The sequence below is a fragment of the Erithacus rubecula genome (genome assembly GCF_903797595.1).
Source record: "Erithacus rubecula genome assembly, chromosome: 14".
Classification (NCBI taxonomy): domain Eukaryota; kingdom Metazoa; phylum Chordata; class Aves; order Passeriformes; family Muscicapidae; genus Erithacus; species Erithacus rubecula.
This window is the reverse complement of record NC_136666.1, coordinates 2486942-2503392: the sequence shown is the minus strand read 5'-3', so window position 1 is coordinate 2503392 and position 16451 is coordinate 2486942. Positions and strand designations below refer to the sequence as shown.

The 16451-nt window shown below is 48.1% G+C and overlaps 1 protein-coding gene and 1 long non-coding RNA gene across 3 annotated transcripts; one reads left to right on the top strand and one right to left on the bottom strand.

Moving 5' to 3' along the window:
• Positions 1–376: 376 nt before the first annotated feature.
• On the bottom strand, positions 377–8504 carry ADPGK (ADP dependent glucokinase). Of its 2 annotated transcripts, none has more exons than XM_079318348.1 (7): positions 8102–8504; positions 5357–5582; positions 4010–4072; positions 3643–3763; positions 3184–3380; positions 2386–2484; positions 377–1973 (listed from the first exon to the last, which is right to left on the bottom strand). In XM_079318348.1, the coding sequence occupies exons 1-7, from the start codon at positions 8314–8316 to the stop codon at positions 1422–1424; spliced, it is 1473 nt and encodes a 490-aa protein (XP_079174474.1). In that variant the 5' UTR covers positions 8317–8504; the 3' UTR covers positions 377–1421. The 2 variants fall into 2 exon arrangements, with proteins under 2 accessions (XP_079174474.1, XP_079174475.1); XM_079318349.1 differs by having other exon boundaries at positions 377–1970; positions 8102–8503.
• A 687-nt stretch (positions 8505–9191) lies between these two features.
• LOC306808137 lies at positions 9192–10795 on the top strand. The gene is made up of 2 exons (XR_013775910.1): positions 9192–9598; positions 10361–10795. It is a non-coding gene; the product is annotated as an uncharacterized lncRNA (long non-coding RNA).
• The last annotated feature ends 5656 nt before the right edge of the window (positions 10796–16451 follow it).

Here is a 16451-nt window from a genome sequence, read left to right as displayed (position 1 = left end):
GTCAGTGCAAGTACAACAGCTGCCAACTTTCTGCAGCCAGGATGGCTTTTCCCAACAGAGAACACCACTGACAGCAGCCTGACAGTGTTGCAGCAACAGATCACTCCACCCTGAGTGACACAGACTCTCCTCCCTCCATTCAGGTGCAAAGACTGACCTGGAACAACCTCTGCCAAGCTCTGGTAAGGCACAGGCTTGCCCAAACATGCTGATTGCACTTAACCCAGTTCTGAAAAGTGGCTTGAGAGCTGTGCAAATGCACTCCAGGTTCCTGAAGTGGCCAGACACACAACCATGGTGGAAAGAGAAAACCATGCTGGTGCTCTACAATTCTTAGTGTGTGACTGTGAAAAGGTAAAAAAACAGAAGCAAAATATTTAACAAGGACACATGGTTCTGCTTTTTTAATTTCAAAGGCCAGAGCAAAGCAACTATCAGTGACCTAATCAAAAAAACCCCAACATCAAACCCTAAAACAGCCTCCTCACTTCAGCCTTACCTGGAAAAGGCTGCTGCAGCTTTTGAGCTTCCAGAGGGATCTTCCTTAATATATTAACCTTTCCTAATAGAGGGCAGGGAGACTGAAAAATTTGGCACAATCATTCTCAAAACCAAAAATGAGTCTCCAGCACTCAAGAGCTTTTCTGTAACACACCATTAGCAGAGTATTTAGTGTGCAGCAAACACGGGGAATGGTTTGGGGGTTCCCTGGAAGGGAAGCAGAGCTGTCCCCCAAACAGAAACCCTGATTATCTTCACTCCTGATTTCCTAAAAACCAAGCACAGACTGCTGGGGCTCACTTGAACACCCTTAGTCACAGATATCCAGAATCACCTGTGCAGCCTGGAGTAGGCTCAGTCTGTGTCACATTTTGGGAGCGTGGCTCCCTCTGGGGCTGGACACACAGAGAGGTGACTGCACCAGGCAATAATTCCATCCTCACCCCAAGCAAGGTTTGCAATGTGCTGGGAGGAGATAACCCACATGCCTTTTATTTTGAATTTACCAGAGGCAAGGTGGGGTCAGGCACTGCTGTGCTCTCCCTGGGATTCAGGGGCATGAAATTCTCCTGCTGCTGCACTTTCCAGCACTGATCAGAAAAGATCCACTCTGAGCTATGAACAGCAAACCTTGCCAGCCAGGGATTTTGATCTTTGTGTCCCTCCTCCTTAAGACAAAGCCAGTTTTCACATTAAATATTAAAACATCTGCACCTGACCTGCACGTGAAGTGCTCGAGTCACCTCTGAGTGACTGGAATGTAGCCGACAGTTTATACCTGGAATTATTCTTTGGCTCTTTCAGTTATACCCAGAAAACAAACCACACCCTGGTTCTGTTCCTATGCCACCACTGCTTCAAATCCCAATCCACGGGTCTCAGACCCCACGCAGTGCTGGAGAAGAAGGAGGGTCCTGGTTTTACTGAGGATACACTTCGGAATAGAGCAGTCCCTCTGCTGAAATGGCATCCCCGAGCCCCACGGTCCGGACGGGATCCTTGCACACCAGCACGGGGCTGAAGTGGAAGGAGATGCCCTCCCTGTGCCACTGCACCACGGGCTTGTCTGGATCCAGGGAGATTTTGGCTGGTGCCTCTGTGTGGGAGGTGAGGAACTCGAGAGGAGCTTTGAGGAAGACCTTGCTGGTGTCGATGGTGTCGGTGGCGCAGGCCTGGGTGCCGGCGGCCCTGGCCCCCGCCGCCACCGCCGCCGCCTGGTTGCCCCAGTGCCCGTCCACGGTGGCCAGGATGTGGTAGGCCAGCGTGTGGAAGTGGATCCGCGTCAGGTCCGAGGCGCGCTCCGCCGTCTTGCCGTGCTCCTTCAGGATCCAGAAGAGGATGTCACTGACCACCCCCACGTCAGGGATGCCACTCCAGGAGGACACAGAGGCATGGGGACCAGAGGCAGACTGCGTGAGGAACAGCAGCTCCTGCTCGTTCAGCCCGATGGAGTTCACCAGGGGAAAGACCTGCTAACAGGAACAGGGAACAGCGGGTTTCCTTTAGGAGCGGAGTCAGACCTGGGATTCCTCCCCAGGCTGAGCCTTTTGCAGTACCCCGTTTCCCAGTCACTGCACTTCCACAAGCTGGCAAGAATTACTTAGCCAAGAAAACATTCTGTTTGGTGCAATTAATTTTCCAGACACACACTTTGACAGTAAAAAGTAACAACGCATCAACTCCACATAAAACATAACACTGAGGTCAGAGTTGTGTCAAGCTAAACAAAGAATCACCAGGAAAGAAATTATGCGAAGAAATTGAGGGATTTTATCTTCCAATGTATAGTCCAAATGTTGAGTTTTGATTGTTATATTCATGCACTAATGTGTGCACTGTGATACTGAACCTGATCTAAAGAGCACATCCTTTCATTTTCCTTACCTGATGCATAATGTTGCTCATAAAATCCTGATCAGTCATACTGGCCAGCTCCAGGTGTATGGGAATGTCAGTTGGGATATCAGCGATGGAGGCTACAGCCTACAGGAAAAGGGAAAAAACAACCTGGAACACATATTTATTTAAGGAACAGAAGAAGAAAAACGGTCTTGACTCAAGCTACACATCCTTTAATCTTCCTGTGTGTGGATATAAACAATTCCAATGGGATGTCTGACCTGTGTATGTACTGCTAAGGAGAGGAAATAAAACAACTACTAGTTTTGCAGACTCCCAGGGCAGGAAAACTATCTAACCTTAAACTGCTCCCAGCTCAGCACCTTTTTAATGGATTAATTCCAAATCCTCACAAATCTGAAGCAGCTGCAGAAGAGCTGATGCAAGAACACAAAAAAGGCCAATGCCTTGCCTGAGGACAAACCTTCAGCTGTAAAACAGGTGGTGCAAGACATGCTGTTTAAGGAAAGAAGGTGTTGATTATAACCTGGATCATCTCAGTATCCAGCATAGGAATAGTCTGGTTTAGCTGCTAGATAAGCCCAGTAACCAGGTTAACACCCTCCAGCCAGGCAACCAGCCCTTCTTTTCCCTGGATAAGCCACTGAATCAAAGAAAAAACAGTGTTACAGGATTAGACTTCAGCCATTCCTGCAGCTCCCAGTTTCCTTTTGGCATTCAATACTGAGATCTGTGAGAGCCCTTCAAACTTGGGAAAAGAAAGCCTCGCCATGAAACACTTGTAGTGGAAATTCAGGAAATTTCAGGGATTCAATATCTCACCTCCATGAGTCGTCTGTGTCGCATCTCCTTGCTCTGCCCTTCCATCATGTGGAGTCCTGAAAGCACCACCAGGTCTGGCTGGAATTCATCCAGGCTGGACACAAACACTTCCAGCATGTTCAGGGCCCCGTTGGACAGGTCGTGGGAGAAGATGAAGCGGTTGGCAGTGGGTGCTTTCACTTGGCCCCACTGCTCACCTGGGGTGAGGCAAACAGCACCAAGTGTGGGTGAACCAGTTTATTCCTGGGCAAGATCACAAATTCAACAGGCTCCATCAGCAGCAAGAAAAGCCATGGAATTGTTTTAGCCATTACATGAAGGTTACCCTGAATTTCATCAGTGGTTAAACATGTGTTTTCAGGGATTATTTTAGTATAGAGCTACAAAATAGCACCCCTCAGGCTGTGCACCAATTTTAGTGATGTTCAGGGGTTCCACTGAACACCTGCTCCATTGTACCTGCTTGATATTCCAAGATAAGATGGAATTCATCTCTTTCCTGCATGGATTCAGGTGGCACAACCACATTGTCATCGAGCAGTTCATGGAGTTTGGGACCAACTGGGCCACAAAGGAGGATCTAGAAAACAAGGAAACACAAAGTTTCCTTTGTATCTTGCCAAAATTTAAGCATCACCTACACAACTGATTTTAAGAAGTTAATAATAATATTTTTAAAAATCAGCTTGGAAGTCCAACCATATGTTCCACCAGCAGAACCTAAGAAATAACTGCCAGATCCCCAAAACCTACACAGAAGTAACATGAGACAAGCAGATTAAAGAATGCAAGGAAATAGCACAAAAAGTTTGGAATGTGTGTGTACCTTCAGGTCTGGATTTGTTGCAAGCTTCTGCCCGATGAGAGCAGCATTTCCTCCCACGTACAGCTGTAAAACAAACAGAGCTGGGTGTGGGCATCCCCTTGCTTTGGGACCTTTAAACACATTTAGTTTTCAGCACAAACTGGAGATTTTGGCTTTTTACAACAGGGTTCAGCAGTACCCAAGTTACTGAAGGTTATTGGAGCTGAAGGCAAAATGATTTTAGAATTCTCTGTGAGATCTCAACAAGTTGAACATACTTTATTTTGAATCTAAATATTCACTTCCAGGTAATGGCTCTGTAAAAATCAATCAATTCCCAACACTGACAGCCTGTAAAAACCAACTCATTCAGCACATAAAAAGCCTTATTCTTACTTCTGTGCAACCTATCTGTGGCTAAAACCCTGTAGGGTTTTAGCAAGGCTGACAAAAAATCATTTAAAAACTGCAGCAGTTCTTCCTCCAGTTTGAGGTTGAGGTAAAACCTTCTACCTCTGCCCATATGAAGTGAAAGAAACTGGAAGTTTCTTCAGTAATAAAGGCCAAACTTTCCAGTTAAACTCTGATTTGAGCTTGAAAAGCAGTGAATATGGGTTGTCCTGAGGGTCAGGTGCTCAGGAGGCCATGGAGAAGATCCAAAGGCTGCTCTGCAGCCAGGCTGGGAGAGCTGGGGGTGCTCACCTGGACAAGAGAAGGCTCTGGGGAGAGCTCAGAGCCCCTGCCAGTGCCTGAAGGGGCTCCAGGAGAGCTGGAGAGGGACTTGGGACAAGGGCCTGGAGGGCCAGAACACAAGGAATGGCTTCCCACTGCCAGTGGGCAGGGTTAGAGGGCATAGTGGGGAGAAATTCTTGGCTGTGAGGGTGGGGAGGCTCTAGGACAGGTTGCCCAGAGCTGCTGTGGCTGCCTCTGGATCCCTGGAAAAGTCCAGGTTGGATGGGGCTTGGAGCACCCTGGGTTAGTGGAAGGTGTCCCTGCCCATGGTGGCACTGGATGGGCTTTGAGGTCCCTTCCAACCCAAACCATTCCTGGCTTCTCTCACAGAAATCAGGGATTCCTCACTCTCAGCATCATCCCAAGGTGTTGGGAGCTCTTATACAGCCTCAGCCCCATCTGGCTCCCAGGAAGCATCTTTACATTTCAGTCTGGGAGTATCAGCAGGGAAGAGACCACTTAAACCCTTCCCATCTGCAGCAGGCACAGAATCCCAGGGCAAACTATTAACATAATTCAAGCTACACCACAAGCTTCTTCCTCAATGATTTTCTCTCTAGAGGGAGAATGCAAGTCAGCAGTGACCAGGAAGGAAGGAAGAGGATTGCCAAGGCCCCCTTGTGTGTGCAGACCCACCTGTGCTGCAGGGTGCTCCGAGGCTGTCCGTGCAATGTCCTGGAATGTCTCAGCATCGCTGAAGAAGCGCTCAGCAGCCGCCCCTCGCTCCATGAAGTGGGAAAAAGCCTCCCTCAGGTCCTGCCTGGAGTTCAGGACTGCATGGTTCTTCCCATCACTGGGCTCCAAGCCCAGTGCCTCCAGCAGCTTCACCCCAGACAGAACCACGTCCACGCAGGCATTGACACTGAGAGAGAGAAAGAAAAGGTGTCCTGGGAAAAGCAGACAGACCTCAGGGCACCTGGGAATGCAGTGAGGTCACATCCCTGGCTGTGCAGGGGGAGAAAAGCCATCAAAGGGAAAAAAGCCACAGGAATTTCCTGAAATTCTTTCCTAAAGCTTGACTGGCTTTTATTGTGCTCAGAGAGGGATTTCTAACTTTCTGCTGAATGAAAACAAGGAAAACTTCGTGGTCCAAAGGTGGTTGAGTATGTTACAATACAGGTTCTACTTCATTTCCTGCCTTGGGCTCACTTAAAAAGAACAGGCATGGTAACAGTGGCATTTTAAGTTCTTAGAAGCTTTTAAAGACATATGTATTTTGGGTTTAAAATGTGCATGTGATTCAAAACTGTTAAAAACAAAACTGGAAGTGTTTAAGTCAGCTAGATCAGCCTCTGGAGTTTCAACTACTCCTAATAATACCCAAATCCAGACACAACTCCCCATACAGGCTGGTTCTGTTTATAAAAAGTCAAGAGAGCAATTAGTCAGTTGAAATATTTGAAAGTGGCAGTTTCCAGAGGACCATCCCAAACTTACAGAAATAGCATGCAGTGGAAACAGGAGAAAAATCCTCTGATAGTAAGGGAGGGATAAGAACCATTTCAGCAGATCCAGGCTTTTTGGAAAGTCTAACTTCCAGTTCCCATGTCTCATCAATTTAATCACAGTCTAACTCAGACTAGAGGACAGGGGACTTCCTGGCTGGAACCAGAACCCCAGGAAGACAATTTAGAAACATTTGCCCTTTTCTCACTCTGTGGTTTCAGAGTGATAACAATATATAGCAAATATTTCCTGAGATTGCACAGAGATGCAATTTAAGCATCTTCTGTAGCTGCTGTCAAGTTCCATTTTGTTCCTCTGCCCCACATTTCCCTGACAGGGATCCAAACCATCTATCAAACTCCCTGACATCTCCAAGGGCCAGTTCCTGCTCCCTGTCAGTGTGGAGTGCTCAGCACTCAGCATTCCCTTGGCAGTGACCTCTCAGGAGTCAGATTTGGACTGCAACAAAAAAAAAAAAGCTGCATCATACGAAATAAAGGTCATGAAAACCCTGCAGCTTTTCACTCCACAGGGTAACCAGCCCAGAAATCCTCTGGATGTGCATCACCTCCTACACCAAGGACACAGAAATTCCCCTAGCAGAGAAAAGAAACTGTAAGTTCAAGCAGCATTTTAGCCCCAATTTTATGTTTTAATGGATCATTACAGATCCAAAGGGATGAAAGTAAGTCATATTCCTCTGCTAACACAGAGCTACACAGCCACAGAAGTGGATAACTCCTTCCAACATCCAAAGGCTGAATCTTTCAGTCCAAGTCAAGGCACCTGTTATGTCCATATATTTAAAAGAAAGTGAGTCAAGCACTAAATATGATGTCTGGATTAATAATCAGACTTAAACCCAGCACTGAAGATCAATGTGACATTCCTGAACTTTCCTCTTGTTCTCTTTCCACTTTAAAAAGAGAAAGGGTGTTGAATTTCCCTGAGCTCAACATCCATTGCCTTCCCTGTCCTTTCCCTTCTATCTCTCTCCATCTCTGCCTGGACTCAGTTACCTCTTCCCAAAGGGAAAGAAACTTGAAAACTTTATAAACTTGTCTCTGGTACCTATTTATTGCTAGCCTGTGCCAGATGGACCAGCAGCTCCAACTGACCCTGAGCCCAACCCTCAGACTGCATGAACATGAATTTGTTTTACAATCAAGCTTGGAATACAGTCTCTGGAGAAGGGCTGCCAACAGGGCCAGAGCCTGGCATAAATCCCCACCACGGGAGTGTTCTGGATCATTGATCCCTCAGCAGATCAACCCTGACTGAGCAGCACTGTGGGAGGTGCAGCTCTTTTTCATGGAATGGTTTTCATGGAAGGTACCTTTAAGATCATCTGGCTCTATCCCCTGCCATGGGCAGGGACATCTTCCACTAGCCCAAGGTGCTCCAGCCCCAGTGTCCATCCTGGCCCTGGACACTGCCTGGGATCCAGGGGCAGCCACAGCAGCTCTGGGCACCCTGTGCCAGGGCCTCACCCTCACAAAGAGGAATTCCTTCCCGATATCTCACCTCATCCTGACCTCTGGCAGTGGGAGCCATTCCCTGTGTCCTGTTCCTCCATCTCTTGTCCCCAGTCCCTCTCCTGGAGCCCCTTTAGGCACTGGCAGGGACTCTGAGGTTTCCCTGGAGCCTTCCCTTATCCAGGTGAGCACCCCCCGCTGTCCCAGCCTGGCTCCAGCTCTCGGAGCATCTCCACGTCCTGCTGATGCTGGGGACGGCAGAGCGGGAAGCAGCTCTGCAGGCAGGGTCTCACCTGGGCGGCGCAGATACAGCCCAGGCACCTGGCTATGCCCTGGGGGCCGCAGTACACCCGTACCCGCACATTCCACACGCTCACACTGCACACCGGGATGCGCATCCCGGCCCAGGCGCGCTCCCGCCCCTCCGCCAGGGGCGCTCCCCGCGCGCTCCCGCACCTACCCGACGGCGACGCGCGCCCAGCCGCGCGCGGGCCGGACAATGGCCGCCTGCCAGGCCGCCACCGTGCGCGCCTCCAGCGAGCGGGCGCGGCGCAGCGTCCCCAGCAGCGAGGCCGAGAGCTGCCGCAGGGCCGCGGGGGGCAGCTCGGGGCCCAGCACGCACAGGTAGCCCAGCGCCAGGGCCAGCAGGCCCACGCACACCGACCGCTGCCACATCGCGCCGGGCGCGCTCCGCTGCTGCTCCTCCTCCCCCGCCGCCGCGGCTGAGGCGGGGCGCCGCCGGCGGGGGCCGCCTTACGCCGCCTCCGTAGCGCCCCGCCCCCGCCGGCCGCCGTAAACTCCTTCGGGAATCGTAGCGCGCCGCTCCTCCTGCGTAAACTGCGTGCGGCCCGGCCGTGCGGTATCGCCAGCTGCGTAAATCGGTATGGGAATAGCGCTTCCCCCGCGCAACTTGTGCGCGGCCTGGTAATGCCACTACGTCACCTGCGTAACTTGCCGCGGGAATAGTGTAGGCGGCAGGGGGCGGTGCGTGAGGGGAGATGGAGGGCAGGGGGTCCCTCACAGGAGCACCGGGCCGAGCAGCCCGCGGTGAGCACTGCCCCGGTGCCGGCTCCTTCAGTAGCGCTGACTGGGTGGGCATCCTGCCTGCACCCTCCTGTGTACGCGGTACTGCTGCTCCATCCCCTCCCCGGGGTTCCTCCTCACGCTGCCGCTATTTCTTTGTTCCCCACACCTTTGTGCGTCTGTGGTGTATTTCCACTCTGCCCCGACAGCGCGATGCCTGTAGCTGTAGTCCCACAGCTACTCTGCCCTGCCTCACACCAAAGTTTCCCTAAAAGCTCATTTCCATCAATCTAGTCACGGTCCGAAACTAATAACCAACCCTAGTATGCGTTCTTTCTTTTTCTTTCGTGGAAATATTCCTGGTCTCGCCCTGTTCCTTGGCTGCCCACGCTCTGCGCTGGGGGCAGGCCTGGGAACGCTGTTTGCTGCTTTGTGCATCCAGCGCGGGGATGCTGTAGTGAGCTAGATGGGAGGTTTCCTTTTTTAATAAAAGGAAGTTTTTCTGGGCTTCTTTAGAAATCGCTGTAACACTTGCTTAGAGACTTCTGACAGAATTTGCAGGAGTTTGGCAACTGTGTGCCACATCGCGTTGGCTGAGGCAGCTGATAATTTCCTTATTCAGCTCTGTGTTGTGAGTGATTGTCATCTCCTCAGACTCTGACAAAGCATGCAGTAAAGGAGATAGATTAGTGGAAGGCTTTTTTGCTGATTTTTCTTTCTTTTTAGGATGATATTTAGTCAGCAGCCATTGTCATGGATTCATGTGTGGCCCTCAGGGCTCATTGGCTGCCCATCAGATTCTCTTTCTGCCTCGGCATTGCCATAAAGGCCTTCCTCATTTATTTATGTATTCTATTCCTGTGAAATTATTCCTCAGAACTTTGAGGGTGCAAAGATGGGCAGGCCAGGTGGATGATGGAGGCTGGAATTGCTGGTGAAGGAAACAGTGAGAAAAAAACCCTTCTTACCTGACAGCTGATGGTGACTGGGTTTGTGAGCCTAAAGCAATAATGTAATTATCTTTAAGAACAGAATCATAAAGACAAACTAGAGGCCTTTCTGCCTCTTCTATTCTTCAACAGATCCTTTGAACATTTCTTTATCCTCAAATACCTTCCTGCCACAGTGGCCCTTTACAGAGTGATCATCTCCTCTCAGACCCTGTTCAGTCCACCAGAGTTGCTTGGTTCATGTGTAACTCCCCTTTTCCTTTGCTCAGGTGGTCTTTGGGTTTTGTCATAGCTTTTTAATTTGAACAGATTTAATAATTTCCTCTTCAGTGCTTTTCTGGCTGATGTTTGATCTGTTTATTATCTCTCACTGGTTTCACACTCTCCAGGGGAGAAGCCTGGGAAGCTCTCATGGTTACAAACAGCCCTTCAGCCCAGGCAGACAGAAAGAACAGAATATATGCCTGCCCAAAACCCTGCTGCAATGAGGGCTTCACCTGTGGGACCAGGGGTATTTATAGCCTTGTCACAGAACATCATAATTAGATGTGCCCATGGGGCAGCCTCAACCCAGAGCATCACTGTTATTAGTCCCATGCCAGGGTGTGGCTGTGAGCAGCAGTTTGACACAGCAATGCTTTAGGGAATTAAGGCACAATTCCATTTTAGGGTGATTAGTTTGTCACCTGATGCTGATGCAATTGTTGCCCTGAAGACTAAAGTTGTTTTGGTTTTTTTTACTACAGATGCAGTTCCCACATCAATGCTGCTGAGGAGGAACCACCTCAGTTTGATCTTTATAAACTGCTGGTGTTCAGCCTCCATGGACAGTTCTGGCAGTACACTTGAACAAGGATGCAAAGATAATTGTAAGATTCATTTTAAATCTGCCAACAAAAGGTAAGAGGTTTATAAAAGACAAGTTCTTTCAGAGAACCTGTTCAGTTAAAGAGCTAAACACCTATTTGTTGGTCAACATTCATTTTTTTAGCCAATGGAGATCTAGATTTGCCTCCTATAGCAAAATTAGAGGTGAAACTGTCAGCAGAGAACTGAAGTCCAGCTTTTTATTGTCTGCCCTTGAGCAACCCCATGAATTCCTGTTAGAGGTAACATAGAGGGACTCAGGACTGTTGGATTCTTATGAGCTAACTCAGTCTGAATAAAAATTATTGATTAAATACCTGTTTAATTATGGAAATAGCAAGCTGATTGCCTCTGGGTCACTGCTGTGTGTCATTTCAAAAACTTGAAACTGATCTCAATGCCTTTTCACTGGGAGACGTTTATTAAAAGCATGGAAAGAAAAGGGTAAGATGCAAGAGATTTTTTAGAATGGAAAGAGTTAAAAGTTAATGTCAACAGTTTTCCTTCATTTCTTTTCCCTTGTGTTATGAAGTCCTTGTACAAGAAATCTTTTTCTTTACAGTTTTGTGGTATAAGCTGACTTGGGGGGGTGGTAGAGGGACAGTGGTTTTAATCAGTGTTCAGTTATTGGAAATGAAACTTGTTCCCTTTAGGAAAAAAAAAGAGAAAATGTGGAAAACCCCCCCTTTTTTCTGCAGAAAGCAGACAAAGGATGTGATTCTTGCTTGTTTGAAGACTAGCTATATGGAGAGTTGCAGTGTCACCTGTTCTCAGGCCACTCAGAGCTGACAGAGCTGTATGTATGAGCTTTTGACCTCACTGAATTTGCTTTTCAGACCATGGGCTTGGCTTGGAGAAATGAGGGTTTGCCAGACCCTCATTAGGCAGGAGGTAAGAGGGAGGGGAACAAGGGTGGGCACAGGGAGGAAATAGCAGGGAGGAGTGAAAGCCAAAGCTTCTAGTTGCCAAAGGAGACCTGGAAACCTGTTTTTCTTATTTTGAATTCACAAGCTTGAAGCAATTGTCTTTACTCCTTATTAAGTTGAGTTTCCATATTCAAATGAGCTCATTCCCTTTGACCTGCTTTGGCCAGTTAGTCTAGGCCAGTGCACAACACAGCTCACTCATCTGTGTGTCATCATACCTTGCTATCAGGCTGCCTTTGCTCACAGGCCTCATTTAATCCAAGCTGGGCACTCTTTCCAGAACCACACATCACTCCATGTACATGGAATCAATGCCTACCTGTGGCATTCCATGGGAGAAAATAGCAGAACACATGGGTTGGGTGGTTGCTACTGGTGTGGCTTTGCTGGAGGAAGAGAAGAAAAAAGTTGAAGGAAGGCTTTTTGGATGGATCCTAATAAAAGCCTGGAAAATTCACAAAGTTTCTGCTGAGCCATGCAGATGAGCAGAGGAGCTCTAATTAAAATACAGACTCTGTGTTGTTCTCAGAAACTGGGCAACATTCCCCATCAGAGCTCTGCCAGCAGATCTCAGTCCTGGACTTCAGCACCCACTGTTGCTCTGTGAGACACCCACTCAGCTTGGCCAGCACAGCTCAATCTCAATTGGAAACATCCTGTGCTGTTTCAATTCTGGGGCCTTTTTAAGCAGAAAATGCCATCTCTTCACTAAATTGTGCCAAATTGCTTAGTTTTGGCTGCAGTACTCATTCTCACTTGTCACCTAATGGGATACCTGGGGACTTCCATCTCCACTGTCAGCAGCAGAGGAAGACTTGTGCCTGCCCAGCCCCCTGCTAAGCCCCTCATTATATAGTGATGTGTTAATAACAAACACTTCCATGTCTTGGCAGTTACACACCTCTCCTCAGTAGTGCAGCACTTCAGAAGTAGAATCACATGGGAAATATTCAAGTCCCAGTTTTAAATAATGAGTATCAGCTTCTCTGGCAAGCCTTTTTCCCAGAATGATAGTTGGGAAAAGTCTGAAGCTGCCAGATGCCACTTTGTGTGGATGTTATGCAGAATCTGAACCACGTTGGAGAGATTTGCTGTTGCAGAAATATTTCTGCACAGAGAATTGCTTTCCCTCCCTCCCAGGTTATGAATCCACCTTCCTTGGAGACCTTGCCAGCTCCCAGTTTTTGAGAGCTCAGCAGTGGGAGGCAGAACTGTTTCCAGGACTGGAGCTGGCATCATCCATGTCCAAATTTATGCATTTCTTTCAATTGGAGCCAAACTGCTGGATTTTGCAGTGCTGGTTTCTCATACCTTGCAGTGACCAGCCTGGCTTCCAGAAAATCCACAGGAACTGCAACAGGCATGAGCCACCACCTGTGCTAGTGAAGACCTGAGCAATCAGAGATGGTGGCAGTGACTGCTGAGCTGCATGTTTCTGGAGCAAATGGTACACACCAATGAAGATGGAGCAACTAAAATTTGTGGGAAGAAGACAGGTTAGGAAATTATCCCCAGGAAGTGAGAAACTTTGGTAGCTGCAGCACTGTCAGAAGCTGAGATCTGCAGCAAAACCCCTGTTTATCTGTCAGGTGTGACCCTGTAAACATGAGAGTGATTAGATGTGTTAGAGGTGTGTTGTGTTTTGTTCAGAAGAAAGGATGGGTATATGTGAGCAGAGCAATGCTTGAAGTGTTTTCATGTATTCTCAGCTTGGCAAGGTAGAAGATGGATGACAGATGTTCAATCTTATCTCTGGGAAGGAAATCCAAACTCAAATTATTTTGCAGTTGCCTACATCCATCCAATTTGCATTCCCATTGGTGAGTGTTCTGTGGGTTGTGTGTCACTGTAAATACTTTGGATTCTGTATTATGGTTGTTATAATTTATATTCATATCATTTCAGCAGTGCCAGTGTTGTTGGTAGTGAATTTGCCTTGAAATGCTTGGTGCCCAGTGAACCTGACCTAATTCCTGTGAAACAAGGGGCATTGCTAAAACCTCATTAGGTGTCTCAAACTAACAAACTAGTACAACTCCACCAGCAAAATTACATGCCAAAAGGGCAACCTTTATTTCTGCTACTGTTGTAGAGAACTCCCAAAAGCTGGATCCTTGAGAAGCCTTTGATTTGCAGCCTTTAAGGCTGTAGCTGAAGCCCTTGCTGTGGCAGAGGACTATGGAAGAAGGATTTAGGCAGGCCTGGAGAGGTGAGAATAGAGAAGCCAAGTGTTTGTGTGCTGTAGGGTCTGTCAGCTTGCAGAGCTGTGTGCAGGGGCTTCTGAGGGCACTTTGAAAGGCACAGGACTGCCTCAGGTTTCCATGAGCAGGGGAGAGGGAAAAGAGAGGGCTGAGCACTCCACAGGTTTACCAGCAAAAATACACTTGAGCTATCAGCGTGAACATAAGCTGTCTGTGTTCCTCCCTGGGTGTGTGTCCCATGCAAGTCTGGATTGTGGGCATGGGGGGGTGTGTCTGTGGGGAGTGGTTTTCTCCCACTGGCTCAGCTGCCATTTCACACTCCAATCACCCACGGCCCTGTGGGAGAATTGCTCAGGGTGGGGACAGCAAGAGGTGACATCAGCTGCTCACCCTCAGGGATCCTGCCTTACAGATCATGTCACTTCCCACTGTGCCAGCACCACCTCTGCTCCACCCTCCTGATCTCTGTCTCTTCCTTAGCATCTTCCAGGCTGTGCTGCAGCTCCAAGAACTGCAGAATGTGCAGTCAGGTGCACAGCCCTGCTCTCCTGGGGGCAGCTGATCCAGATAGGATGTGCCTTATGCACTAGTGTAAGCTGGGTGTATTTTAACATGCCAGCTGAAGCCCTGAATCAGACTTTGCAGTGAATGTGTATTGGTCTTGTGAGAGGCAGTTGTTTGAGAATGTCACCACTGAGACTGCCAAACCTACTTGTGTATTTCAATAGCTCATACTGCAAACTGCTCACACACCCCCCTGGGTTGTGTGTTAACAGACACAGCTCATAAATAGTGGTGCCTGGCAAAGCTGTCAGTTCTAGATCTGTCCACAGAGGTTTGGGCAACAGAATTCACAAAGGTGACAAAGGTGTCCCTGGTATTTTCCTTCTGTGTGAATACAGGAAGCATAGAACATGGAGTGCTTGGTGTTAAATGAGTCAAAGGTAGTGATTGTGGCTGCCTATGGAACCAGATTTGTTTAAATAGGTAAAAGAGGTCTCTAACCTCCTCCATAAAGAGACAACAATCAGAGAAATAGAAACATGGTTGAGAAAAGTCAGAACACCCAGAAAATGTTTTATAAAATAAAGAGGAGCAAAGGGGTGCTAAAACTGTTTGTGTGGGGAAGGGCTTGAAAAGATTTCAAAGAAAGTATCTTATGATCTTGAAATAAAGCTGTAAGACACTGGAAAACCACAGAAAACCAGAACACAATAGGTTATAAGTATCTGAAGTCTGTTTTTTTCTTATGTATGTATAGATATTGCTGAGGCTTTGTGAGCATGAAATTCCTTTTTCCTTTGTAGTTCTGTGGCACTTATAAGTCTTGTGAAGATGTCTTGCCTCTAGGCTGGGCATCACACATTACAAGGAGAAGTACTAACCAAAAGAGATCAGAGGGAAACCCAGGTAGATTCCCAGGGAAATTGCTGGATGATCAACCAGCTCAGGTTCCAGGGACTGCCTTTTGCAAGTCTGTATGTGATTTACTCTGTGTCCATTCTGTAAGCTCAGCTTTGCTTTGTTAGTGCTGCAGGACTGAGTGCTTCCCTGCAGCATCCTCAGGCTGTTTGGGGTGAGTGGGGATGGTTGATCTCCCTGCCTCAGAGCACAGCACATCTCTAGAAATGGCTGCTGGGCACTGGTGGAAGACAAGGGGCTAAAGAGAAGAGAGAAGGCACTGAAAGCCTCTCCATGGTGGACATACTGAGAAAGACTCTTCCTCCTTCATCTCCAGTACAGAAGAAAACAAACTGATGCTTCTCTACTTCTGCTGCTCTCTAGATTTCAGAAACGACTGTTGTGACATTTCCCTTCTCAGAGAGGCCAAGTCAGAATGTCACTTTATTCCTCTCCCTTCTCTTCCAGCTGAAACATCCTGCTGCACAAGACCTCAGCAGCTACTACTCCATCTGCTGTCTGGAGGAGGTCATTCATCTCCAAAGGGAACAACAGATTTTTCTGTTGTGAATTCCTCCTGAGGAATGAGCTGCTGACAGAACAATCTCCTTTGCCAAACTCAGGCTTACAAGGACAGTTTTGGTTGCTCATTAACCTCAAAAACTCTATAGTATAAAAATAACCAGGAAAGAACAATCTGTTGATCTGAACTATCTTCTGTTCAAGGAAGAGTTGACTAAAAATGAACCCTTCAGCTCCAGAGTATTGCTTTAGAGGACTGTGAAGTCCTCCATATCTAGAGGGTCAGCAGGGAGGGATGGCTTTCCCTTTCCCAGGTATCTCATTGTTCCAGAGTTGGGATAGTGACCTGTGGGAGTCTGCACATGCTGTGACTCTTGTGGCCTACTCTGCAGGGGAGAGGTGTTACTGAGCTTGGTTTTCACTTCAAGTGGAGTGATAAGGTACCAAATATGGAGGTGTGTGAGGAAGCCTTTCCCAAACAAAGCTCCCTTACAGGAAAAGAGCTGATAATCTTTGGAGTCTGCTACAGATTTAGCACTTAGCTGGCAGTTGAAGGTGAGAAAGACAGGTCTGGGCAGATGCACAGGGTACAGCTATGCCTGAGCACCTGATGAGGAGGCTTTGAGATTATCCAAGGAACTGTGCCACCAGATGAGGAGCAGGAGCCTGTGGACAGCTGGATTTTCAACCTGCTCTTGTCTCTGTCGAGACACAGGTGCTGAGATGCTTCTCACTGCTGGCTCTTGAGCTTTCAGCTGGGCACCTGTCCAGCTATCCATCACTCCTTGGATCTGGTCCATGGGAAGCCAAATGTGATCTGAGGGTTGCCACTGCGGTGGAGATATCCAACAGACACCTGGCATTTAATACAAACTGAGGGAAAGTTGGGCTGAAAATAGAACTGAGCAGTGCCTTGAGTG